At 39.7% G+C, this 26,455-nt stretch overlaps 2 protein-coding genes across 3 annotated transcripts in view; one reads left to right on the forward strand and one right to left on the reverse strand.

Moving 5' to 3' along the window:
- Positions 1-26,455, reverse strand: part of LOC309626823 (uncharacterized protein) — a 426,800-nt gene that overhangs the window by 316,531 nt on the left and 83,814 nt on the right. The gene's annotated exons all lie outside the window — the stretch shown is intronic.
- Positions 15,423-16,227, forward strand: LOC309626844 (ubiquitin-conjugating enzyme E2 variant 2). The gene is made up of 2 exons (XM_082388209.1): positions 15,423-15,592; positions 15,721-16,227. The coding sequence occupies exons 1-2, from the start codon at positions 15,428-15,430 to the stop codon at positions 15,991-15,993; spliced, it is 438 nt and encodes a 145-aa protein (XP_082244335.1). The 5' UTR covers positions 15,423-15,427; the 3' UTR covers positions 15,994-16,227.

Raw genomic sequence — 26,455 nt, forward strand, 5'->3', positions numbered from 1 at the left:
AACAGGAATTCTATTACTGGGTCTCCATGCCTTTTTACAATCACCATAGGACAGACTTTGTTACTCTCATGGTGTAAATGAAAAACTTAAGCCTGGAGAAGCTCGTGTCTAAGCTCAAGATCCCACAGTTTGTCAGCGACAAAGCCAGAACCGGCTCCGGGTTTTTAGATCCCTCGTGGTCATGACCTGCTCTAAAACCCCCAGCTGTCTACCCACATCTCTTAACTGCTGGCCAGGAGTTCGGGTCACCCCTGCTCTGCTGCCATCCCTTATCCAGGCTCTGCTTCAATCTTGGCTCCCCACACATTCCACGTAGGCTGTGCTTGGCACTCGGCCCAGGCGGACTTATCTATCTTCTCCAAATCATAAACTTCTTAAACTAATGCTTGCATGTGCAAAGATATGCATTGAAAGAAAGGAAGAGGATAAATCATCCCTAACCCCTACCGACAGGTTCAGTGAATTACACCAATGTATGTTAATTGAAAAATCGCTCTTTATAAATATAGATAAACCTAAAAAGACAAGACTAAGTACTTTTTAATAGCTTTTTTTAAACTCACCATTGCTTTACATGACCCTTCGATGCCTTTCTGTTCTATTGATTTTACCGTTTTAAATACAGATGCATCTTTTAACTTACTTTGAGGAATTAGCTGAGAATCTCCCATTTTCTCTTTGGGTCTCAGTTTTGCATGCCAAAACTGCCTCTAATGTAGATACCATCCAACTTAGTACTTCCACAGTTTAAGATACAAAGTTCTAATAACTGGTTCTACTGTGGGGGAAAATGGAACTTTTACTTTTGATACTGTAATTGGACCAGGAAACTGAAAACAGACCCATAAATAAGAATGTGATGCTCTTACTAGTCAATGATTTTTGCATTCAAAGAATGGGAGGAGCTTCATATCTTTAACAATTTTTCCACAACATTTCTGCATATTGATATCTGCATATTGAAAGCAGCACATTAGACTTTTGTTCTCAAAGATCACAAGTTGAACAGAAATGCAAGCAGAAATAAGAGACCAACTCCAAGATGAAGGCCAGCCCCCTGAGATGCGCACAAAAACCTTTGAGTTCACAGCCCTTTAGAAAGGTGACAGGAGCAGTAAATAAACCATTGGATTAGATTAGAGGTCAGCAACCTTTTAAAAGGGGTGTGCTGAAGAGTTGACCCCTTTCCTTCTGGCATGCTCCTCCTGTGCTGACCATATCTTTGCAAAGAAAAAAAGGTTGAACTGCCACCTGCCAATGGTCGGGGGCGCAGGGCTGCTGACCCTTGTGGTTACTGGTGGCCCAGCCATCCATGGGCATGTTGAAGAGCTTGGCTTAAGTGCCACCTCGGGCAGTGACCGGCCAGGCTCCCACGCACCAACATGGAGACATGTGATGGAGAGAGCAGAATCCATCACGTCAGCTTCCAACATATTTCTTTCTTTTTTTTTTTTAATTTAATTTTTTTTTTTTTTTGGCTGCGTTGGGTCTTCATTGCTGCGCACGGGCTTTCTCTAGTTGCGGTGAGCGGGGGCTACTCTTCGTTGTGGTGCGCGGGTTCCTCACTGCGGTGGCTTCTCTTGTTGTGGAGCATGGGCTCTAGGCGCCCGGGCTTCAGTAGTTGTGGCACACGGGCTCAGTAGTTGCGGCACGTGGGCTCAATACTTGCAGTGGCGCACGGGCTCTAGGGCACACAGGCTTCAGTAGTTGTGGCTTGCGGGCTCTAGAGCGCAGGCTCAGTAGTTGTGGTGCACAGGCTTAGCTGCTCTGCAGCATGCGGGATCTTCCCGGACCAGGGATCGAACCCGTGTCCCTGCACTGGGAGGCAAATTCTTAACCACTGCACCACCAGGGAAGTCCCCCAACATATTTCTGATGACAAGGAAAGTACTAGTAGCATAAAATAATAGACCAAAAGAAAAGGAGAAAAGACTAATAGACCAGACACCAGAAAAGTTAGTGATCGTATCCTACCCTTCCTTCCCTTCCTATCAAAAAGAAATCAGACAGTGGAAATATGGGACAAGTTCCCTCATGGGGGGAGGGTGGCACATGGAAATCATAGACTAGGAAATAAAAAGAGAAACCATAGTCAACATAATATGCAGAAGTAGCCATTTATTTATGCACTCCTTCCATTTATAAAAGATGTGTTTCAGCCTCTGGCTGCATGTACATAATAATTAGCGCTAATGAATATAAATGATACTCACAACTCAACCTGTTTACAGAGTCCCCTCTCCCCCGTGTTATTCAGGGAAGAACTGAGTTTGGAAATGAGACATATGCTGTGTTCTTGGGCTTGACGATGACCCAGAGGTTACAGAAACTGAGGACAAGGAAATCAGTTAGCAATTAACATGGCAAGAAAAAGCCAAACCCAGGGAATTTGGCACTTCGAGTCACAGGCACTGTCTCAAAAGAGGACGCTCTTCCTTTCTCTGCGGACATTTGTCCACAGAGTAACACGATTATTCCTGCATAACCCAGCACCTGAGAGATGCTGAGGGCAGAAATTCAAGGAGCAACTGTAACACCATGAGAGGTCTGAGAAAAAGAACACAGAACATAAAAAAGATGAAAAGAATGACACTCACATTCTACTCCTATTTATTCTTCCACCCAAGCAAGGGAGGTGATCTGGTTTCCTAGCTCAGTGGATTTTTGAAGCCAGAAACTCATATGTATGAGAAGTTAATAGTAATAGCACAAAGACAATGGCAAGAGGTAATATATAATGTGATAGAGACTAAAAATACCCCAGAAAATCAGATATAAGATCTCTTGAAAATAACAACCATTTAGTGCAAAGGAAAGAATCTTTATACAACTCAATAAATACATCTGAAAATTTTACAGCACAAAAAATGGTCTGGACTAGAAAGGAAAAGATCAGTGATGTTTGATATGCTCTGTTTAATAAGAAATAAAAAGCAGCACACATCTCAGGAAACACTTCTGTCCTCAGTTAGGTATACAAAACAAAGTTTGAGGGTTTAAAAAGGCCAGCCTCAGGTATTTGGAAAACTCATTTACAGGATACCTCATTTTCCAGTGGGCCCAAGAGCCAATGCTGGGCGTTCTGACATTCCTGAGGAAACTTTATTTCCTCACCACTGGATGCAGCTGCTGTGTCTGAGGACCTTACAGTCTAGGATACTGCACAAGTGGAAGGGCCTTGGGAAATCAGTATTCTCAACTGCAGAGGAAACAAGTGAGCTTAGGGCAGGGTGGGCACCTCCCAAGGTCCCACAATAACATGGGGGCAGAGGTGGAACCAAGAATCCAAGCCTCTAGCGGTTTCTGTGAAGTTAAGTACAATGCACAAAGACAGCAACAGGGGATTCCCTGGCGGTCCAGTGGTTAGGACTCAGTGATCTCACTGCCGAGAGGGCCCGGGTTCAATCCCTGGTTGGGGAGCTAAGATCCCACAAGCCGCACAGCGCAAAGAAAAAAAAAAAAGAAGGTAAAAGAGAAGACAGCGGGGCTTCCCTGGTGGTGCAGTGGTTGAGAATATGCCTGTCAATGCAGGGGACACGGGTTCAAGCCCTGGTCTGGGAAGATCCCACATGCCACGGAGCAACTAGGTCCGTGAGCCACAATTACTGAGCCTGCGCGTCTGGAGCCTGTGCTCCGCAACAAGAGAGGCCGCAATAGTGAGAGGCCCGCGCACCGTGATGAAGAGTGGCCCCCGCTTGCCGCAACTAGAGAAAGCCCTCGCACAGAAACGAAGACCCAACACAGCCAAAAATAAATAAATAAATAAATAAAATTAAAAAAAAGAAAAGACAGCAACAAATTTGGCCCCTTCAAGCTCACTGCCTTCCTATCCTAACCTTCTGAAGGAGTGAGAGAAGCCAAGTCAGGGGGCAGGAAGCACGTGGGACATCTGAGCATGTGAATTAACAAGAGGAAGCTGAACTCATGTCACTTGCCCTAAACTCCTCGCTTGCCCCTGTCCTTCTCTTTCTCTTAAACTGTGCTTCACACTTGCTTCGTCCATGAAGCCCACCAGGCTCGCCTCTCCTACTCCCAGCTGTTCCTAGCGTCCCAACCCTTACACTGACTGGCCACGTGCTATCTGCCTGAAGACTCAAGCCTCCGTTTCCTCCTCGAAAAGATGGGGATACTAAGACCTGCTTCCTAGGATGTCTGTGAGATTTGGGGGAGATAATTTGTATAAAGGGCCTAGCACAACATCTGACAAATAATAACAAAAGAAAAATAAGTGCTCAGCTAAAGGAAGGTGTTAGTACATTATTAGAGCAGCAAATAAATCTGCACAGCCAAGTTGCTGGGTGACTCTCCGTGGGTGACTGCAGCACGTCACATTTAGTTTTGTCACTGTGGCGCTTCTTTGGTCTCACCCACCATGTGCATGTGGGTTGAACTGAAGTCCTCCCCTCTCCTGCCTCTCTTCTCTCACTTGCTTGGAATCTTCTCCAGAACAGGGATTCTGTACGGCTTCTCATGAATATGGTTGGCACAGGTTGGCTCCCTGGCACTGATGATGCCAAGCTGATAAATAGTAACTAACTTTAAGGGTCGTTAGAATCATTTACAAGGCAATTTCACGTACAGAAATTCATGTGATCCTTGCAGTTACCCTAGAAGTCAAGCAGGACTTTTATTATTATCCCCATCTTAGATAAAAGAGGAGAAAACAGAGGCTCAGGTAGGTTGAATGACTTGCCTCTCACCCTGAGTGGGGCTGATACACTTTTGGAATCAGGGGCCACCTTGCCTGGCTTGGCAGTTTTCAAAAGGGGGTATTAATCCTTCCCCTAGATGACCTTTAACACATATGACTGCTGCTGTGCAGTGTCTACTCAGTGAGGAGTCCCCAGACACACTTCTCTGCGATTTCAGCATCTCCCCACAGCAACTTGTTTTTACCTTACCAACCATCTATCGGACAAAGGTCAGCAAACTACAGCCAAATCTGATCCACAGCTAGTTTTCGGATGGTCTACAAGCTAAGGATTTTAAAGGGCTGTGAAAAACTAAACAAAACAAACAAACAAACAAGAAAATGCAACAGAGATGTATGTGGCCCACAAAGCCTAAAATACCTACTATCTGACCCATTAAAGAAAAGGTTTGCTGGCCCAATCAGATTGTGGTTCTCTCCTGCTTTGGCACCTTGGACACTTAGAGCCCAATCTGAGGCCCTTCTCTAGCAACAGAATAAGACTTCATGCAATGTCTTTTGGGACTCTCACTCTGATTCCAGTTTTGCTCTCAAAGGAAGTATTTGATGTGACTCTTTCGATGCTGAAGAAATTAGTACCACCACTGGTAACGCTAAAACACAAGCCATTAAACTCATCATGTTCCTTTATCACCAAGTAATATGTGCAACAGACACCCTTGCCTTGTCCCTTAACCAATGCATCCTTGGGCCTTAATCATGTCCCATGATTCATTCTTAAGGGAGCTTCAAAATGTCCTGCCTAATGTTCCCCTTCACTAATTTTTTTTTAACATCTTTATTGGAGTAAAATTGCTTTACAATGTTGTGTTAGTTTCTGCTGTATAACAAAGTGAATCAGCTATATGTATACATATATCCCCATATCCCCTCCCTCTTGCGTCTCCCTCCCACCCTCCCTATCCCACCCCTCTAGGTCATCACAAGGCACCGAGCTGATCTCCCTGTGCTATGTAGCTGCTTCCCACTAGCTATCTATTTTACATTTGGTCCCTTCACTAATTTTTAAACTTATTTTTTAGTGTTTTATCTTGCACCATAATAATCACTTTTGAAAATTACTGAATCCTTTCAGGAACCAGGATTTAAGGACTATACATTGAATAACCTCCTTAGAATAGCCCACGTAGTACAGAGCAGGCTTGAACCCAGCTCACCTCATTCCACACCCAGGGCTTTTCCTCACTATCCCTAAAAGTCAAGAAGGTTCTAAATGGAAATAATTAGGGACCGAACCCTGTTAGTTAGTGATGCTCCCCAGCTGTAGCCCACTATCCTGGAGGGCCCATCCCGAAATAGCCTTCTGGGTTTTCTCTTAGATAGTCAGCCCTCGTAACCATAGTTCCTCATTTTCTGATTCAACCAACTGTGGATTGAATCTGCAGATGCAGAACCCATGGTTCCAGAGGTCCACTGTACTATGCCATTTTACACAAGGGACTTGGGCATCTGCAGATTCTGGTATCCAGGGAGGGTTCCTGGAACCAGTCCCCCATGGATACTGAAGGATGACTGCACTGCCACAGAGGCACACACCACGCCAGCATCCCCTCATTGCCAGGGCTCCAGCTACTCACCAGTCCAAAGGAAGAAAAGGAGGACAAAAACCTGCTCCCAACCCTCTTGCACTGTTAGTGGGAAAGTAAATTGATACAGCCACTATGGAGAACAGTATGGAGGTTCCTTAGAAAACTAAAAACAGAACTACCATATGACCCAGCGATCCCACTACTGGGCACATACCCTGAGAAAACCATAATTCAAAAAGAGTCACGTACCACAATGTTCACTGCAGCTCTATTTACAATAGTCAGGACATGGAAGCAACTTAAGTGTCCATCGACAGATGAATGGATAAAGAAGATGTGGCACATATATACAATGGAATATTACTCAGCCATAAAAAGGAACAAAACTGAGTCATTTGTAGTGAGGTGGATAGACCTAGAGTCTGTCATACAGAGTGAAGTAAGTCCGAAAGAGAAAAACAAATACCGTATGCTAACACATATATATGGAATCTAAAAAAAAAATAAATGGTTTTGAAGAACCTGGGGGCAGGACAGGAATAAAGACACAGACATAGAATGGACTTGAGGACATGGGGAGGGGAAAGGGTAAGCTGGGACGAAGTGAGAGAGTGTCATGGACATATATACACTACCAAATGTAAAATAGATAGCTAGTGGGAAGCAGCCGCATAGCACAGGGAGATCAGCTCAGTGCTTTGTCACCACCTAGAGGGGTGGGATAGGGAGGGTGGGAGGGAGATACAAGAGGGAGGAGATATGGGGATATATGTATACGTATAGCTGATTCACCTTGTTATATAGCAGAAACTAACACACCATTGTAAAGCAATTATACTCCAATAAAGATGTTAAAAAACAAAACAACAACAACAAAAAACCTGCTCCCAGTTATGCGGAGGGAATCACTGGATGTGGGACCAAGTGGCTGGGTTTCAGTTCTGCTCTCACCACCCACCAGCTATATGACCTTGGATCAGCCACTTACCCTCTCTGACTCTATCCTTGTCTAGGGGAACAGAGGGGTCCTCCTAGCGCTGTCATAAACTGTGTGGGTGCGAGTGGATGACAAAGTATTAGTTAACATTTGGAAGCCCTGTACAACTGTAAGAGCTTGTTATCACAGCAACAGCCATTCTGCAATCAGCCTGAGATGCTTGGAGCTGGAGTAATCAGCCCTCTCGCCACCCCTTCCATCAGTCTAGCAGGTCGAAGAATTTGGACAAGTGGGTTTTTCAGGGGAAAGAGATAGAGTTACGCTCTCTACTTCATCTCTGAAGTACTTGGGTCTCCAGGGGCTAAACGGACCTTCTATTTATAAGGAGAAGACAGAAGACAATGCACACACCCCAAAAGGCTTTAAATGACACCCCACACCTCCAGGGAGAATCTCTGATTTTAAAAGAAGCATGGCAAAAGAACCCTTACCCATGCTGCCAATTAGATAAGACAAAGTGATATCAACCCCACGCTGGCTCCAGGGACCAGCCAGGATAACCTTACACATTATCCACTTCAAATTTCTGTGATTATGTCCTACATATATTATATACTCTCACACAGAATGAACATATTATGTGTGATTTATACCTCCCCCCCACCCAGCTCAGTAATTACACCCCTGTGTATTGCATCTATTCACTTGAGGACATGCCTTTCATTTGACAGATCAAAGGATTATGCATATATTTTTCCTCTTCTCTCAAACCAGCCATTGCCTCTATGGAGGAGCATTGACTTCCTTCCTTGAAAATGCTGTTCTTTTGAGTAGTTTTCACCTTGGGACTAAACATCTTTTGCCCTCAGACTTGGTCACAACATAGGCTGGTCCACAGAGATGGGGGAGACCAGGGGGGCCACCACTGTTTGCAAGGAGAGGAGGCTGTGTGGCACAGGACTGCTAGGAAAGCTAAAGGGAAACTGCTAGCTACCAACAAGGGCTGCTTGAAGGCCTCTAAGGACCCCATGCACTCTTGCTTTTTTTGCAAGCCATACCTCTCTCACATTATACCAAATACCCTGCATCCCACATTTAAGGAAATGCGCGTAAAACTATATGAGTTTTAAGGAGTTGTAGTTGATGGGTAAACGTGTTTCATTTTGTAAAAACTTGAACATTAATTAATGTCAATTTCACAGTTTCATATTTTTCATTCAGTAATTCCCTTCCAGAATTCCAACATTTTATTCAGCTCTTGCCAATTCCAAAGCCCCCAGCTCTGTGTTTATGGATCCAATGGTTAAATGGTCCTATTGTCAACTCTCATTGCTTGGGCTCTAAGAGAAGGTTTTGAAAGAGGAGTGGAGGGTAGGAGGGTATAAGAGAAGCCCAGAGTTCCTGGAGCAGAAGGGCAAAGGACTAAAAGGCTCAGAGTTTTAACAGTGAATGCTGCTCACTTCCCGTTCGCCCAGGAACAAATCTGCCACCAAATACTGGGGAAAAGATCGTGTTCAAAGTTGCTCCATTTTTCAGTACTGATCTAGAGTATCCCATAAATCTCCCCAAATTTAGCAACATGACACACTAATGCTGGAAACAGCACTGTGCTAAGAGCTACGGCTCCCAGCTAAAGTTCCAGGCCTAGATGCACCTGCTAGCTACGTGACCTCTGGCATTACAGATTTCCTGTGCCTCATTCATCCATAAAACAGGGGCAATGCCACCCAATCAGCCTTAGCGTTGTTGTAAGCGTGAAATGTTATGAGTTGAGCGAAAGTTCTTTGTAAACTGTAACATGCTATAAAATGCAAAAGAACATTGCTAAGAAGCTCTCTTGATGAGCTAGTCATGTGGTAATTCATAGGATACACAATTTAAAAGGAGGTATGTGTATACCCAAGATGACTCATGGTTCTTTGTGGAGACAATTTCCTACTTCTTTCTGAAACTAATGGGGAATTCCCCAGCTGTCCAGTGGTTAGGACTCCACACTTTCACGGCCAAGAACCTGGGTTTGATCCCTAGTCGGGGAATAGCCACGTCACACGGCCAAAAAAAAAAAAAAGAGAAAAAAAAAGAAACTAATGGCATAAGAAATCTTTGAAAATGAGATGTATAAAACTGACCTAGACTAAAAGTTGGAAGTATCCTAATATCCAATCAAGTACCTACATTCTACATGCATAAACACATATTCTATTTAGTTTCTTTTGGTTTAACGAACTCAGACAACCTATTCATGCTTACCTCTGGAAAAGAAGGGTTAACAGTTGGAACTCTTGACTGTGCAACTATCAGGAAGTAAATGACTTGAATTTTATCTAACCTGCATATAAAGACTTGTGCTGAGCTGCAACCACGTATCATAGTCCATTTCTGCTTTGGCATGTTCTGTTTTGTTTTGTTTTGTTTTACCAAATAGCTCTTGTCAAAGAGCCATTAGCTCCTGAAAAATGACAGAACATTCTCACAGAAGTTTGAAATTGGTACCAGATTTGACTTTATTGAGAGGGTTTTAAACTACATTTAGGTGTGAAAAGGGAGTGCCAAAAAAATACCCAAAGAAAATCAACTTAAAGAGCTCCCAGTGGTCAAAGCGGGAACAATTTGAGGAACAAAATAGATAAATTAGCAGTGGGTTATAACACCGAAGTATACAAAAAAATATCCTTGAGTCCACACTGATATAAATAAATGACTGAATAAATAAGTATATTTGGGAAAACAAACAAATCTCCTGTGCAGAAGAATTCCAAATAATTTATGTAGATAGATACCATGGCCTCAGGAAGTGGAACATTAACTCTCCATTCTTTAAGTGTGAGCTAAGCACGGTGACTTCCTTCCAAAGGGGATAGAGCATGGAAAGGGGCTGAGGGCTGAGTGTCAACTTTACAGCGGAGAAACAGGACAAACACTACCTCAGCTAAGTGAACAAGGTCAATACCAACAGTGGTAAGTCATGTTGCTAGTAGTAGCCTTCATTTGATATAATGAGAATGGCACTTTACCTCTGTGGTCCTCCTCCCAAAAACCCACAACCCCAGCCTAATCAAGAAAAATCATCAAACAAACATCAATAGTGAGACATTTACAAAATTTCTAACCAGTACTCTTCAAAACTGTCAAAGTAATAAAAAACAAGGGGAGCCAAAAAAACTGTCACAGCCAGAAAGAGCTTAAGTATACTAAATGGCGTATGATATCCTGGATGGGATCTTGACACAGAAAAAGACATTAGGAGAAAACTAAGGAAATCTGAATAAAGTATGGACACGGTTAACAAATATCCATAGCGTTCACTCATACTATCAATAGTGGTTCATTAATTGGAACAAATGTGCTATCCTAATGTAAGATGTTAGTAACAGAGGAAACTAGGTATAGGTGTATAGAAATTCTCTGCACTATCTCAGTAATTTTTCTGTAAGTTTCAAACGATGCGGAAAAAAACGGTGAATTTTTTTTAAAAGACCAGAAAACTATCCCTCCATTCAATCAACAAATATTTAAGTGCTTACTATAGGCCAGGAACTGTCAGATAAAGTCACTGCCCTCATGGAGCTTACGTTCTAGTGGGGGGAGGTGTCTCAAGTAATAAAATTAATTTATAATATCAGAAGCTGAAGATGATTTTTAAGCCATGGCACAAAATGAGATCATCTCAAAGAGGTACACAGTACATTATAATTTGGAAAATGCTTAAAGTACAGATTTAAAAATCAGTGTTAATATAAAGACAGGTTTATCATAACACAGCAAAATGCTTTCTCCTTTGCCCTATCTAGACTATTAAACAAATGACTTGTAAACACTTATTTTAAAAGTTATGTGATTATTAAGAATCAGCAAGGGTTCTCACAGAACAAAGAATGCCAAAATCACACATTTCTTTCAACAATTTGAAGAAACAGAAAGTATACATTTCATATTTCACATAATAAAATCCAAAGGGATCTTGAAAGGGTAGAACTATGTACTAAAATCAAAGGTGAAATTTAATAAAAAATTTTGCTGCAAAACTTCCACTCATGTCCAAAAATTTCAATTGCACAACTGAAAGAAAAGATGAAGAATCAAGATGAGTGGTATTTTCTATGAACAAAAACTCAGAGCTCTGGTTGACCATGGGCTTGATTGGTGCCAATAGTATGGTGTGGCTAATGCCACTTCAGGCCAAACTGATAGGAATTAGTGTACAGGTCAAAGAAGCTAGTAACCCTATTCATCTCTGCTGTTGTCAGGCCACACCTAGAGGTTCTTCACCATTTATAACCACCACATTTTCAAAGGAATACTGGCAAATTAGTGTATACAGAGAAACATGAAAGAACAGTGAAGAATCTGGTAACAAAGAGTTTACATGAGGAATAATTTTAAGAGTAAGAAATATTTACCATAAGAAAAAAACTAAACAAAGATATATTTGGAGGTAGATATTATCTCGTTATAAAGTAGTGAAGAGGTTCACAAACCCTTTCCTCAGAAAACAATGATAAAACTGGACAAAACTTTCAAAAGAGCAACCATGTCAGGGCTCTACAAATTGACCAAATTGAAGCAACAAATTGAAAAGAGTTTATTCATGAAAAGGTGCTGAAACAATGGGAGTGTGTGGTGTTCTTACCTGGGGTGATCCTTAACCCCTCCACCCCACAGCTCAATCAGTACTGTAGTGTTACCAGGACATAGCTGCTCAAGAAAACCAGCAGATTGCTCTTGGCAGGTGAGGTTCAAGGGGTGAATGGATTTGAAAAGGAAAATGGAAAATCCACTCAAAGGAGTGAATGGGGAATGCCTGCATTTCTCCTAGTCTGAGGTTATGGCCCTAGGAGGGGAATGCAGAATCACAGGCAGAGCCAAAAATTTAGTGGGAAGATACTTGATTAGTTTCCCACACAACCCTGGCTGACTGGTTGGCTATGTTCATGCACAGGGAAGACCAAACAAGGCCCAAGAAAAGGTAAAAACGGAGGCCAGTTTGAAAACAGCATGAACACTGAATGTGCTCTGCAAATGACACAGAGATCAACTGGCAGAGATTGGAAGCCTAGTGTTTGTGCCAAGTTCCTGACCAATTATGGGTTAACCAATAACATACACAGACCCATGGGCAACCTCTAGGAGGCCAGGTTGAAAAATAAAAAGAACTGAAAAATGAGAGCACAGATATCATCAGTGGCAGAACATCACAGCAGACAGAGATTCCACAGATTTTAAGTCCAGGAAAGTTACTTTAAAAAAAAAAAAGAAGGATTTTTAGTTTCCACTTCAACATGTAAAGAGCTCAGAAGTCATCACTCCCATCCTGAACACACAGAAAAGCAATGGCTCTTCTTAGACCCATCAGATAATCGAACAGAGCAAACCACCATCCTAAAGACTGGAGAGACAGATCAGTACAGAGAACCATAGTTAAGCAGGAGCAAAAACAATGGAGATGGTAACCTACCAGTTAGTACCAGAACATTTAATGGTAATTAAATATTAACTTAATTAATGGTGATTAATAGCTGGAAACTGAGCATGGACTAGCTTGAGGGTTAAAAGTTTCGGGGACTCAGTCTTTAAGGGTCTCCAACATTTTCATGAGTTTTACCTCCAGTAGCCTTACCATGTTCTCACAATGAAGATGGGAGAAAAATCTCCTCTTGTTTCCAGCAGGGAGAGGGAGGAAGTAACCACCATGAAATATGAAATACGATCATTGCATTCTGTTCTCCATAACAAAACACTGCCCTCAAGACCCTTATCTGACCTATGGGAATGACAATTAGACAACTTGAGCCCCTGGAGCTTTTCTGTCTCACATCAGGGAAGGAAAAGAAAAAGCTAAAAGATAATTCTGAAGGGACGCAGGCCCACCAAAAAAAAAAAAAAAACCCTAAAATTTAATCATAAAATTATAGATTGCTTACCCTTTCCAATACTTAACACCACATCAACAAGGCTACAGTATAATGACAGTGGATGACAACTGAGAGAGATGCAGGATACCAACTCTACTTAAGGAGGAGTTTCTAGGAAAACCCAAAGAAACGGGAAACAGCAACAAGGACACAAGAGGAAACTGAATCCTCTAACACATACATCTAGAGTAAACATTAAACACAGCTTAACTCCTAACTAGATAAACATAAAACCTCACCCTTAAAGTTGTTTTACCTCAGTTCCTATATACCAATGCATCATGTCCAGCTTTCAACAAAAAATTACAAGTCATGTTAAAAGGCTAGAAAGAACACAGTCTGAAGAGACAAAGCAAAATCAGAACCATTCTAAGCTTTGACACTGACAGTGGAAATAAGCTAAGGGATTAAATGGAAAAAATGGACAACATGCAAGAACAGATGAGAAATATAAGCAAAGAGGTGGGAACTCCAAGAAAGAATCAAAAGGAAGTGCTAGAAAAAAAAAAAAAAAGGAAGTGCTAGAGATCAAAAACACTGTAACAGACATTAAGAATGCTTCTGATAGCCTCATCAATAGACTGAGCATGGCTAAGGAAATCGTGATCTTGAAGGTACATCCATAGAAACATCCCAAACTGAAAAGAAAAAAGAAAAGAACAGAATATCCAGTAACTGTGGGACAACTGCAAAAGGTGTAACACATGCATAATAAAAACGCAGGGGGAAAAGAGAGAAAAGGGCAGAAAAAATATTTGAAATAATAATGGCTGAGAATATTCCAAAATTAATGACAAACACCAATCCACATATCCAGAAAGCTCAGAGAACACCAAGCAGATTAAATACCAAAAAACTACATCTGGGAATATCATATGCAAATTGCAGAAAACCATAATCAAACATGAAATCTTGAAAGAGGCCAAAGAGAGAAATCACTACAGAGGTGTACCTGTAGAGGAACAAGGATAAGAATTACACTGGACTTCTCTTCAGAAGCCAGGAAAGTGAGAAAAGATTAGAGTGAAATATATAAACTGTTGAAGGAAAAAAATCTACCAATCTAGAGTTCTGTACCTAGTTAAATTATCCTTCATGGCAAAGGAGATACAATGATTTTCTCAGGAAAAAAAGAGGAGGGGAGGATTTGTTGCCTGTAGACCTGCAAGAAACGTTTGCAAGAAATGTCAAAAGAGGTTCTTCAGAGAGAAGGAAGTAATATAGATCAGAAACTCGATACTACATAAAGGAAAAACAGAGTTAGTAAAGGAATAAATGAAGGTAAAATAAAATCTTTTGTTTTTCTTAACTGCTCTGACATAACTGTTTGCTCAAATAATTAACTGCAACAATGTGTTGGATACATATAGCTTATGGATAAGTAAAATGAATGATGGCAAGAGAATAAGGGATGGGAGAGAAGAACTAAAAACATTCTGGTATAAGTTACCTGCACTACTCATGAAGTGGTACAGTGTTATTTAAAGTAAACTTAGATTATCGTAAATGTATATTGCAAACTCTGGGACCACAACTAAAAAAAAAAAAAAGGTTAAGAAGAAGGATAATTGATAAGCTAACAGAGTAGAGAAAATGGAAATATATAAAATGCTCAATTAAAACTAGAGAAGGCAGAAAAAGAGAAGATGAAAAATAGAGACAAAGAATGAGTGTGACAAATATAAAACAATTTTTTAAATGGCAGACATTAATCCAAGTATATCAATAACGACTGTAAATGTGAATGGTCTAAATAAACCAATTAAAAGACAGAGACTATCAGTATGGATTAAAAAAACAAGACCCAACTATATGTTATCTATAAGAAATCCACTTGAAATATAAAGGACAGATAAACTAAAAGTAAAGGAATGGAGAAAATTACACCATACTAACACTAATCAAAAGAAAGCTGTAGTATCTATGCTAATTTCAGACAAAGCAGACTTCAGAGCAAAAAAATAGCAGGAATGAAGAGGGGCATTACCTAATGATAAAAGACTCAACTGTCCAAGAAGAATAACAATCCTTAACATGTATACATCTAACAACAAAGTGCCAAAATAGGTGAGGTAAAACCTGATAAAACTGTAGGAGAAATAGGCGAATCCATTATTTTAATTGGAGACTTCATCACCCCTGTCTCATTAATTGACAGATGATCCTGCAGGTAGAAAAATAGTAAGGATATAGCTGAACTGAACAGCACCCATCAATATAAATTGATATTCATAGAATACTTCACCCCAAACTGGCAGAATATGTATTTCCAATCTAACCTGGAACATACACCCAAAACAGATCCCATTTTGCTTAATAAAATACAATGAATGGGAAGATGGCGGTCTCCACAGGCGTTAAAGTTCCTCGTAATTTTCGCTTGTTGGAAGAACTTGAAGAAGGACAAAAAGGAGTAGGCGATGGTACGGTTAGCTGGGGCCTTGAAGATGATGAAGATATGACACTTACAAGGTGGACAGGCATGATTATTGGGCCACCAAGGCTGGAATAATTGAGGAAGGCTGAACAGTGGAGGAAGTTGCCTTTGGAATGAGCCTTAAAGGACTGGCTGGTAGGATTTCAGAAGGTGGTGATGGGGATGGAGAACATTCCAGATAGAGAGGAGAAAAGACAAATTATGAAAACAGAATATATAGCCTGAAAGTAGAATGTGGACCTAAATACCCAGAAGCACCTCCATCAGTTAGATTTGTAACCAAAATTAATATGAATGGAATAAATAATTCCAGTGGAATGGTGGACGCACGGAGCATACCAGTGTTAGCAAAATGGCAAAATTCATACAGCATTAAAGTTGTACTTCAAGAGCTAAGACGTCTAATGATGTCCAAAGAAAATATGAAGCTTCCACAGCCACCAGAAGGACAAACATACAACAATTAATTTTAGTGGATTTAAAACTTGTCTTAAATCAACAACCTTCTATTCATGTTAATGTCTTGATTAAATATCACAATGCAAAATACCCACACATTAAGTAAGATAATTCCAGCTGGTAAACATGACCTGGACATCTGTAAGAGTATATTTAATATATGTACACCCATTATGTTTTCAGGTAACAGGAGGAAAATTCAGCACAGTTTTTTTTCTTGTTAAGGCACCGTCATTTAAGCATGAACCTGGAGTACTCAGAGTGGAACTCAGGTTTCCAGGTGGAAGAACAGCGAGAAGAGTCAGATGGCTGTGCAAGCAGATGTGTTTCTGAAGAGAAAGCTCGAGAAGGAAAACCCGGAACGGCGTGCTCTTGCTTAGTGAAAGAGCTTCCGTTGAAATTGTCTAAAATAGCAGGTACGATGAATATTGTCACAAAATGTGTTCATTATTGAAGCGGTATAGGTGCTGACTACTAGTAGTATCAAAAATACGTTCAGGATTGTTTTGATACCTGCATTTATAATAAAATTGCTGTGGGGAGGCGGACGGGTTTCCGTTACAAGCTGTTCCTGGGTGTTCCATGTACCAGACGCGGTGAAGAGTTGTTTAGTCTTTGTTGGACAAACCATGCATTTACATTTAAGTGAAATCAACAAAAAGGAAGTAGATGTATGGATATGTGATTTTGAGATTAACGTTAGTCTTAAATTGTAAATAAAATGTGGAATGTGTCCTCAAAAAAAAAAAAAATACAATGAATGAATTAAAAGAATAGAAATCATAAAACATGTTCTTAGACCACAATGGAATTAAACTGAAAATCAGTAACAGAAAGATAACTGGAAAAGGCAAAGTATTTGGATACTATACAACCCACTTCTAAATAACACATGCGTCAAAGAAGAAGTCTCAAAATTTTTTTTTAGTATTTTGAACTAAATGAAAAGGAAGATACAACTTACTGAAATTTGTGAGATCCAGAGTAAGCAGAGTTTAGAGGGAAACTGATAGTGACAAATGCATATACTAGAAAAGAAGAAAGCTCTATAATCAACAATCCAAGCTTCCATCTTAGGGAACTAGAAAAAGAAAAGCACCATCGGCCTAAAGCAAGCCAAAGAAAAGAAACGTTAAAACTAGAGTAGAAAACAATGAAACTGAAAATAGGAAATCAATACAGAAAATTAACAAAACCAAAAGCAGTTTCTTTGAAAAGATCAACAAAATCAATAAACCTCCAGCAAGGCTAACCATGAAAATAAGAAAGAAGACAAAATTATACTTCCCAGAAATGAAAGATGGGCCATCACTACTGATCCCATGAACATCAAAAGCACAGTAAAGGAACATTATTAACAATTCTATGCCTACAAATTCGATAACCTAGATGAAATGGGCCCATTCCTTGAAAGACATAATCTGCCAAAACTCACATAAGAAGAAATTGATAACCTGAATAGGTCTATCTCAAAATTTGAATCAATAATTAACAACCTTCCAAAGCAGAAAGCATCAGGCCCAGGTAGGTTCACTCATGAATACTGCAAAACATTTAAGGGAGAAATTACACCAATTCTCTACAGTCTCTTCCAGAGGACAGAAGCAGAGGGAATACTTCCTAACTCATTCTATGAGTCCAGTATTACCCTAATACCAAAACCAGACAAAGACATTACAAGAAAAAAAACTAATGACCGGTATCTGTCATGAACATAGATGCAAAAATCCTCAACAAAATATTAGCAAATCAAGCCCAATAATACATAAAAAGAATTGTACACTATGATCAAGTGGGATTTATTCCAGGTATGCAAGGCTGGTTCAACATTCAAAAATCAATTAATGTAATCCATCACATCAATAGACTAAAAAAGAAAAATCACATGATTATATCAATAGACGCAGAAGAAGCACTGACAAAATCTAACATCCATTCAGAATAAAAACTCTCAGTAAACTAGGAATAGAGGGTAACTTTCTCAACTTGATAAAGAATATCTACAAAAAACCTACAGCTTATATTATACTTCATAGTGAGAAACTCAAAGCTTTCCCACTAAGATCAGGTACAAGGCAAGAATGTCCCCTCTAAAAAGAGAACTACCATAGGATTTAGCAATTCCATTTCTGGGTATTTATCCAAAGAAAATAAAAACATTAACATGAAAAGATATATGCACCCAATGTTCACTACATCATTACTTCCAACAGCCAAGAAACTGAAACAACCTAAGTGTTCACAAATGTGATATATATAATGGAATATCATTCAGCCATAAAAAAGAAGGAAATCTTGCCATTTGCAACAACATGAATAGACCTTGAGGGCATCATGCTAAGTGAAATAAGTCAGACAGAGAAAGACAAATGCTGTATAATCTCACCTATATGTAGAATCTAAACAACAAATAAGTTAAAAAAAAAAAACAACCATGGGTTCATGGATACAGAGAACAAATGAGCAGTACCAGGGGCAGGGGTGAGGAGTTGGTGAAATGGAAGGAGGAGGTTAAGAAGTACAAACTCCCAGCTATAAAATAAATAAGCCCTGGGAATGTAATGTATAGCACGGTGACTATAGTTAATAATACTGTGTTGTATATTTGAAAGTTGCTAACAAAGTAAATCTTGAAAGTTTCCATCACAAGAAAAAAATGTGTAAATTGGATGGATGGATATAAATTACATTTATTTTGGTAAAAATTTCAGGTAGAATTTGAAATTAAAAACACAATACCTGGGGCTTCCCTGGTGGCGCAGTGGTTAGGAATCCACCTGCCAATGCAGGGGACACGGGTTTGATCCCTGGCCCAGGAGGATCCCACATGCCACGGAGCAACTAAACCCATGAGCCACAACTACTGAAGCCTGTGCACCTGGAGCCCATGCTCTGCAACAAGAGAAGCCACTGCAATGAGAAGCCCGTGCACCGCAACAAAGAATAGCCTCCACTCACTGCAACTAGAGAAAGCCTGCATGCAGCAACAAAGACCCAACACAGCCAAAAATAAAACAAACAAATAAATAAATTTATTAAAAAAAAATACCATTTACATTAGCATGTAAATAATGAATTACTTACAAATCTAACAAAACAGAAGATCTGAGGAAAACTATAAATCTCTGATGAATGAAATCAAAGAACTTAATAAATGGAGAGAGATTTTATGTTCATGAATAGGAAAACTCTACATTGTTGAGATGTCAGTTTTTCCCAAATGGATCCACAGATTCAAAGCAAACCAAATCAAAACTTGCAAACCAGCAAGTTATTCTATGGATTTCAACAAACTCATTCTACAGTTTACATGGAGAGTCAAAAGACCCAAAACAGCCAACACAATATTGAAGGAGAAGAACAAAATTGGAGGAGTGACACGACAACTTCAAGACTTACTATAAAGCTACAGTAGTCAAGACAGTGTGGTACTGGCAAAAGAACAGACATATAGGTCAATAGAACAGAATAGAGAGCCCAGAAATAAATCCCTATCATATAGTCAGTCAATTGATCTTTGACAAAGGAGCAAAAGCAAGACAATGGAACAAAGATGGTCTCTTCAACAAATGGTGCTGGAACAACTGAATATCCGCATGCAAAAAAAATAAATGTGGGTAGAGACACAGAATATGTACCCTTCACAAAAATTAACTCAAAGTGGATCACAGACCTAAATGTGAAATGCAAAACTATTAAAGCTCCTAGAAGATAATATGAGAAAACCTAGATGACCCTGGGTATGGTGATGACTTTTTACATACAACACCAAAAGCACCATCCATGAAAGGAATAATTCATAAGCTGGACTTCATTAAAATAAAATTTAAAAAAACTTCAGTTCTATGAAAGACAATGCCAAGAGAAAACAGGCCTCAAATGGGGAGAAATATTTCCAAAAGACATATCTGATAAAGGACTGCTATCCAAAGTATACAAAGAACTCTTAAAACTCACTCATAAGGAAACAAAACAACCCAGTTTTTAAAATGGGCCAAAAATCTTCACACCTCACCGAAGAAGGTAATACAGATGGCAAATAAGCATATGAAAAGATACTCCACATCATATGTCATCAGGGAAATGCAAATTAGAACAATGAGATACCACCACATACCTATTAGAATGGCCAAAATCCAGAACAATAACACCACCAAATACTGGTGAGGACACGGAGCAACAAGAATTCTCCTTCATTGCTGGTGGGAATGCAAAATGGTGCAGCCACTTCAGAAGACAGTCTGGTGGTTTCTTACAAAACTAAACATACTCTAACCATATGATCCAGCAATTGCACTCTTCAGTACTTACCCCAAAGAGTTGAAAACTTTTGTCCACACAAAAAATCTACACATTGATGTTCATAGCAGCTTTATTCATAATTGCCAAAACTTGGAAGCAATTAATATGCCTTTCAGAAGGTGAATGGATAACCTGTGTTATATCCATACAATGAATATTATTCAGAGATAAAAAGAAATAAGCTATTAAGCCATGTAAAGACAAAGAGGAAACTTAAATGTAAATTACTAAGTGAAAGAAGCCAATCTAAATACTGTATGATTCCAATTATATGACATTCTGGGAAAGGCAAAACTACAGAGGCAGTAAAAAGATCAGTGGTTGCAAGAGGATGGGGAGAAGAGTGGATGAATAGGAGCACAGAGGACTTTTAGGGCAGTGAAAATGCACTATATGATACTATAATAATAGATACATGTCAGTATATATTTGTCCAAACCCTTAGAATGTACAACACTAAGAGTGAACCTTAATATAAACTATGGACTTTGGGTGACTCTGATGTGTCAATGTAGGTTCATCAATAGTAACAAATGTACCGCACTGGTGGGGGATGCTCATAATGGGGGAGACCATGCATGGGAGGGGACAGTGGGGATGTGGGGAATCTCTGTAACTTCCTCTTAATTTTGCTGTGAACCTAAAACTGTTCTAAAAGATTAAAATCTTAACTCAATAAGATGAGATAAGATGAAATGAAATAAAAATCAGTGGTTGTCAGGGGTTTGGCAGAAGGGGAGGAAGGATGAATAGGTAAAGCCCAGGGCATTTTTACGGTAGTGAAACTTCATGGGAAACTGTAGTGGTGGATACATCTATGTGTCAAAACTCATACAATGTACTACATAAAGAGTGAACCTTAAGGTAAAGCATGGACTACAGTTAATAGCAATGTATAAATATTGGTTCATTAATTGTCACAAATATACCCCACTAATGCAAGATGTTAATAGTACAGAAAACTGGGCAGGTTGGAGGGGATGCTATGCTATATATGGAATGCTATGTACTATCTGTCTAATTATTTTGTAAACCTAAAATTGTAATTTAAAAGTCTATTTTTTAAAAACATTGAAATATCCTTACATACACACACACACATACACACAGGAATGGCTACTATCCAAAAACAAAAACAAAAACCGGATACTACCAGGTGTTGGTGAGGATGTAGAGAAATTAGAACCTTAATACTACTGGGAACAGTAACATTAATGGTATAGCCACTTGGAAAACATTTCGGAAGTTTAAGGGTAAACCTAGACTTACCATACAACCCAACAATTCCACTCCTAGAAATCTACCCAAAAGAAATTAAAGCATAAGTCTACATAATGACTTATTCATGAATATTCATAGCAGCATTATTCATAATAGCCAAAAACTGCAAACAATCCAAATGTCCTTCAGCTGGTGAACTGGTAAACAAAATGTGGTATATCCATACAATGGAATGGATCAATGGATCCGTAAAAAGGAATGAACCAGTGATATACGCTATGGTACGCACAAACATCAAAAACATTATCCTAAGTGGAACGTGTCAGACACAAAGGACTACATAATATATGATTCCATTTATTTTTAAATTCCAGAAAAAAAAAGAATCAGAGCAGGAAAGCAGATACGTGGTTGCCTAGGGCTGGAGGTGGGAGAGGTGGAAGTGGGGATTGACTGCAAAGGGGCACGAGGAACTCTATGGGGGTAAATGAAATACTCTAAACCGGAATTGTAGTAGTGATTATACAACTCTTTAAAGCAAAGCCATTAAATTGTACACTTATAAGAGGTGAGTTTTATAGATATAAATTATACCTCAATAAAGCTATTAAGAAATATTTACAGAGTTTTCTAGTGGAAAGGAAAATAAAATCATTCCATATTGTTCAAATAGTCAAAATGAAATTTCATGGACAGTAATTCTAGGGAGTTAGAATTTTAGCCAATATGTAGAAGTAATTCAGTACATATGCCAAGAATCAGAGTTCTTGAACAGGAATAACTGTGATTCTAAAGCAAATGCACTGATACTGTTGGGTGACCGACCCATGAAAACCCCTTTTTTGTCAACAGAACCTAAACGATGACTAGCTAGATATTCTATTATTTGCACCTGAGTGAATCTTAATGGATAAACCTACTTCTCAGTAGAAGAAGTCTGAAAGAGTTGAATAACTTTCTTCCAGGGAAGGTGTGAAATATTCCTACTGGAATGAGAGGATGATAGTAGTGGTTGGGTTAAAAAAAAAAAAATTTAAGCATACTTTCTGAAAAACACCTGCAGTATATAGGTGTTCTTTGAAAAAAAAAACCAATTGTCACAGTGGAAATGTATTTACAGATATAGATACATAAATATAGATAGGTAGATAGATATAGATATTTATAGTCTCTTTTGTTCCCTGGGGGACCCTGAAGATCAAACTAGGAGACTACTTTTACTAGGAGATGCAAGGCACACAAAAGTTTAAGATTGGTCTTCTGCCCCCAAGATGCTGGAAAAACAATCTTTGTAGAAGCAGGCGAACACACCTGAAGCAATTAGCACATATCAGACACTGTAAAATGAAGCTAAAGACTGTAAGGTATAAATATAATTAAATTCTGTAGAAGCCAAATCACAGACAGCTTTAAGATCCACCAGGATTAAAATATGCTACCTGATGGTGAAACCATGCAATTGATTGAACTGTCTACACCCAAAACAGTTATTTTGAACCAGATGTTAAGTGGTCCTCTGAAGGCTTCTGACACCAACATGCTGTTAGATAATATGCCTCAAGTGGTTTCACAGGAACAAGAGAAATTAGTGCTTTCAAAAGAAGTCATTTAAAACAGGCTCCCCAAAATCATTTCTGGATGTGCAAATTCCATGATGGATTACTGCTTGAATTTCACTCACCTCTAATATTTACACATGAGATACAACAGTGAAAGTTTTGATAGATCAATGTAAGTTTTTAAAATAAATTTATTTATTTATTTGTTTTTATTTTTGGCTGTGTTGGGTCTTCGTTGCTCTGCATGGGCTTTCTCTAGTTGCGGTGAGCAGGGGCTACTCTTCCTTGCAGTCCATGGGCTTCTCATTGTCATGGCTTCTCTTGTTGCAGAGCATGGGCTCTAGAGTGCAGGCTCAGTAGTTGTGGCACACGGGCTTAGTTGCTCCACGGCATGTGGGATCCTCCCAGGCCAGGGCTTGAACCCGTGTCCCCTGCATTGGCAGGCGGATTCTTAACCACTGAGCCACCAGGGAAGCCCTAGATCAATGTAATTTAAGCATTGCTATCATGATAGTATCACAATTGGATTTTTTTTTTCTTTACATTTTTCCATCTGCAATCTTGCCTTCTGTTACTCTGGGATTTTTCAGAATGGCATCATCACAAAGACCTGTGTTATTTCAATACCGTATGGAAAAGGCTCCAAGCGAAGCAATTTTTTAGAGTACTGTTAGCAGAATTAAAGCCCTTTAACGTATGCAACGGTAGGGTTCACGAATCATCTACTGTAAACATTTTCTCATTTGAAGCTGACTCCAGTAATCAGTCAATGTAATGTGAGTTGCTTTTCCAGAAGTTGTCACCCACTCTCCTCCCCGCCTTGTCGCATCTCTCCTCCTCCCTCTACCCACTAATGAATTTGATTTCAAGAGGTCTGAAGAGATGGTAGGTGGCATGGACTCCATACCACTTGTTCCCTTGCAAAGCTGAGAAGCTCTTTTGGCACTGAACCCGCAAGCTTTGCTCCTTTAACACCATGATCACCCACTGAGAGCTGAGAGGACCCATCTCCCCAACGAGTAGTAAATGAGCTGCTGAGAGCTCACCTGCCCCAACCTTCATCATGGCAGATTTGGTGTCTAAATTTGCAGACAACTTTTACCTGCTGATACAGAGAGCTTTTGAGATGAAAGCCCCTAGAACAGAATAAAAACAGCTCAAGAACAACGCTTCCCTTAGTCCTGAGTAATTATCTACATAACAGCTATTTGCCATGAAAATTAACCAAAAAAAAAATCATCTCCATTGCCTTGTTCATTCAACTTCTAACTAGCACACATGGTCTGACTTCATTATTCCTCATACCCAAATCTCACTTTCTAGCAAACAAATCAACTTTTGGTGCCCTACGCAAAGGACTACTTCCCAAGTGCCTTGAGGTACTTGAAGAACTAAAGCTAGTCACTGCCGATAGATATTTTTAATTTTTTTACTCTAGAGGAAATACGCTGCAGTGGTATATTTTATTTTGTTTTTTTAAATTTTTTATTTATATATTTTTAAAATTTATTTATTTTTGGCTGCAGTGGGTCTTCATTGCTGTGCGCGGGCTTTCCCTAGTTGTGGCGAGTGGGGGGCTACTCTTCGTTGCGGCGCGCAGGCTTCTCATTGCGGTGGCTTCTCTTGTCGCGGAGCATGGGCTCTAGGCGCGTGAGCTTCAGTAGTTGTGGCTCACGGGCTCAGTAGTTGTGGCTCACGGGCTCTAGAGCACAGGCTCAGTAGTTGTGGCACACGGGCTTAGTTGCTCCGCGGCATGTGGGATCTTCCCGGACCAGGGCGCGAACCCATGTCCCCTGTGTTGGCAGTCAGATTCTTAACCACTGAGCCACCAGGGAAGCCCTGCAGTGGTATATTTTAAATCTGATATTTTCCCTGATATCCTTCTGAAAGTTGTTCCATTTTTTAAATTTTCTCAATTTAATTTTCAACTAAATAAAATAAGTACCTGATAGAATTTGTTCTGCCTTCATTTTATATGGTATTTCTTACGTCTAAACTGGTTTTATAATTATGCCACATATCCCTACCACAATGACCTTCCTTGTCTTTAAAATGTGTATATCAGAATTTAAATGCTAGTCACCATGGCTTTTGTGGATTTACTTGCCTCTACTAGCACTGAATATCAGCTCAAATAATACTTTCAATTTATTTCTCTTACAGAGAAATAGCCTAACAGAGTTAGTGAATAGAACTAATATCCTAGGATCAAAATGACCCATGAATGAAAGGAGTCTTTTTTGCTTTTATTAGAACCACAAATTTAACTTATAATGATTTATAAGTGGAGGGAAATGTAACTTCTTTATTTAATCTATAGTTGATGTTTTCCTTCACAAGTTCTTATCCACTATTTAGTGAGAAAGAAAGAGCTAAATATTTGAATTCAAAGCTAAGTCTGATCTGATTATTTCTTCAGCCCTTTTAGAAAATGTTCAGCCTGTCAGATAGCATCATTTCCTTCTTACTATTTGTCTCTCAAGAGAACATTCTGGGTTTCTGGAGAGGATGATGTCTACACGTGCTGGTGAACTAGAGAAAAAGGGACCCTTGGGCATGTGCTGGCTGGCACTTGTGGGTCTCCAGGACAATGTCCAGCTGTTGGGTGTCCAACCAGCCTCAAAGCTGGAATGTGCAGCTAGTGTAGCTGTGGTCCATTCTCTTGGCTTGGCCAATACTCTGTCATGGTCCCAAGAGTGGCTATCTGCTCTGCAGACCCAGAGACAAAGGTATCTTGCGCTTTTAGGGTAAGCCTCTCAGGCAAGTCGCTAGCCACTTCTCCTTGTCATGCCATATGCCCGAGTTTATTTCATGGGGCTGCACCCCAGGTTAATGAAGGAAGGCCTGTGAGGTGACCTCATCCCAGAGTCTTCAAGATGGGAGAGAGGAAGTTGGAAGAATCCCTTCGGCTTCAATGTTAGATTCAGTCACATAACATATGTGCAAACGCTCTGGCTCTTGACATTCTGGACACATCAGCAATCACTCCTCCGGTTTCATACTTTGACTATAGTTATTTCCACTTTTGATGTTCAAGCTTGCTCTTACTTGGCCTCAGCACACATTCTAAGGTACAATTTCTAGTATCTGCCGTTGAACCCCTCCTTCCTCACTAAAAAATCTTAGGTATGAGGATTCGGAAATGCGCAAGGACAGACTGACTAATATAAAATAGAATCTCACTGATTTGTGATTAACTTCACGAAAGAATATTGAATAAGAAATCCCACTTTTATCATTTTTCTCACAATATATATAATAACTCACAGGAAGCTAATTATATCATCCAATAAGCCTTAGAAGACAATGTAAGAAATAGAAAAGAATAATTTATCTCACGTGCTTGGGAATACTTAAAAACTGTTTCACTCATATAGTATATATTGAG

The sequence above is a fragment of the Balaenoptera borealis genome (assembly GCF_965194805.1).
Source record: "Balaenoptera borealis genome assembly, chromosome: 3".
Classification (NCBI taxonomy): domain Eukaryota; kingdom Metazoa; phylum Chordata; class Mammalia; order Artiodactyla; family Balaenopteridae; genus Balaenoptera; species Balaenoptera borealis.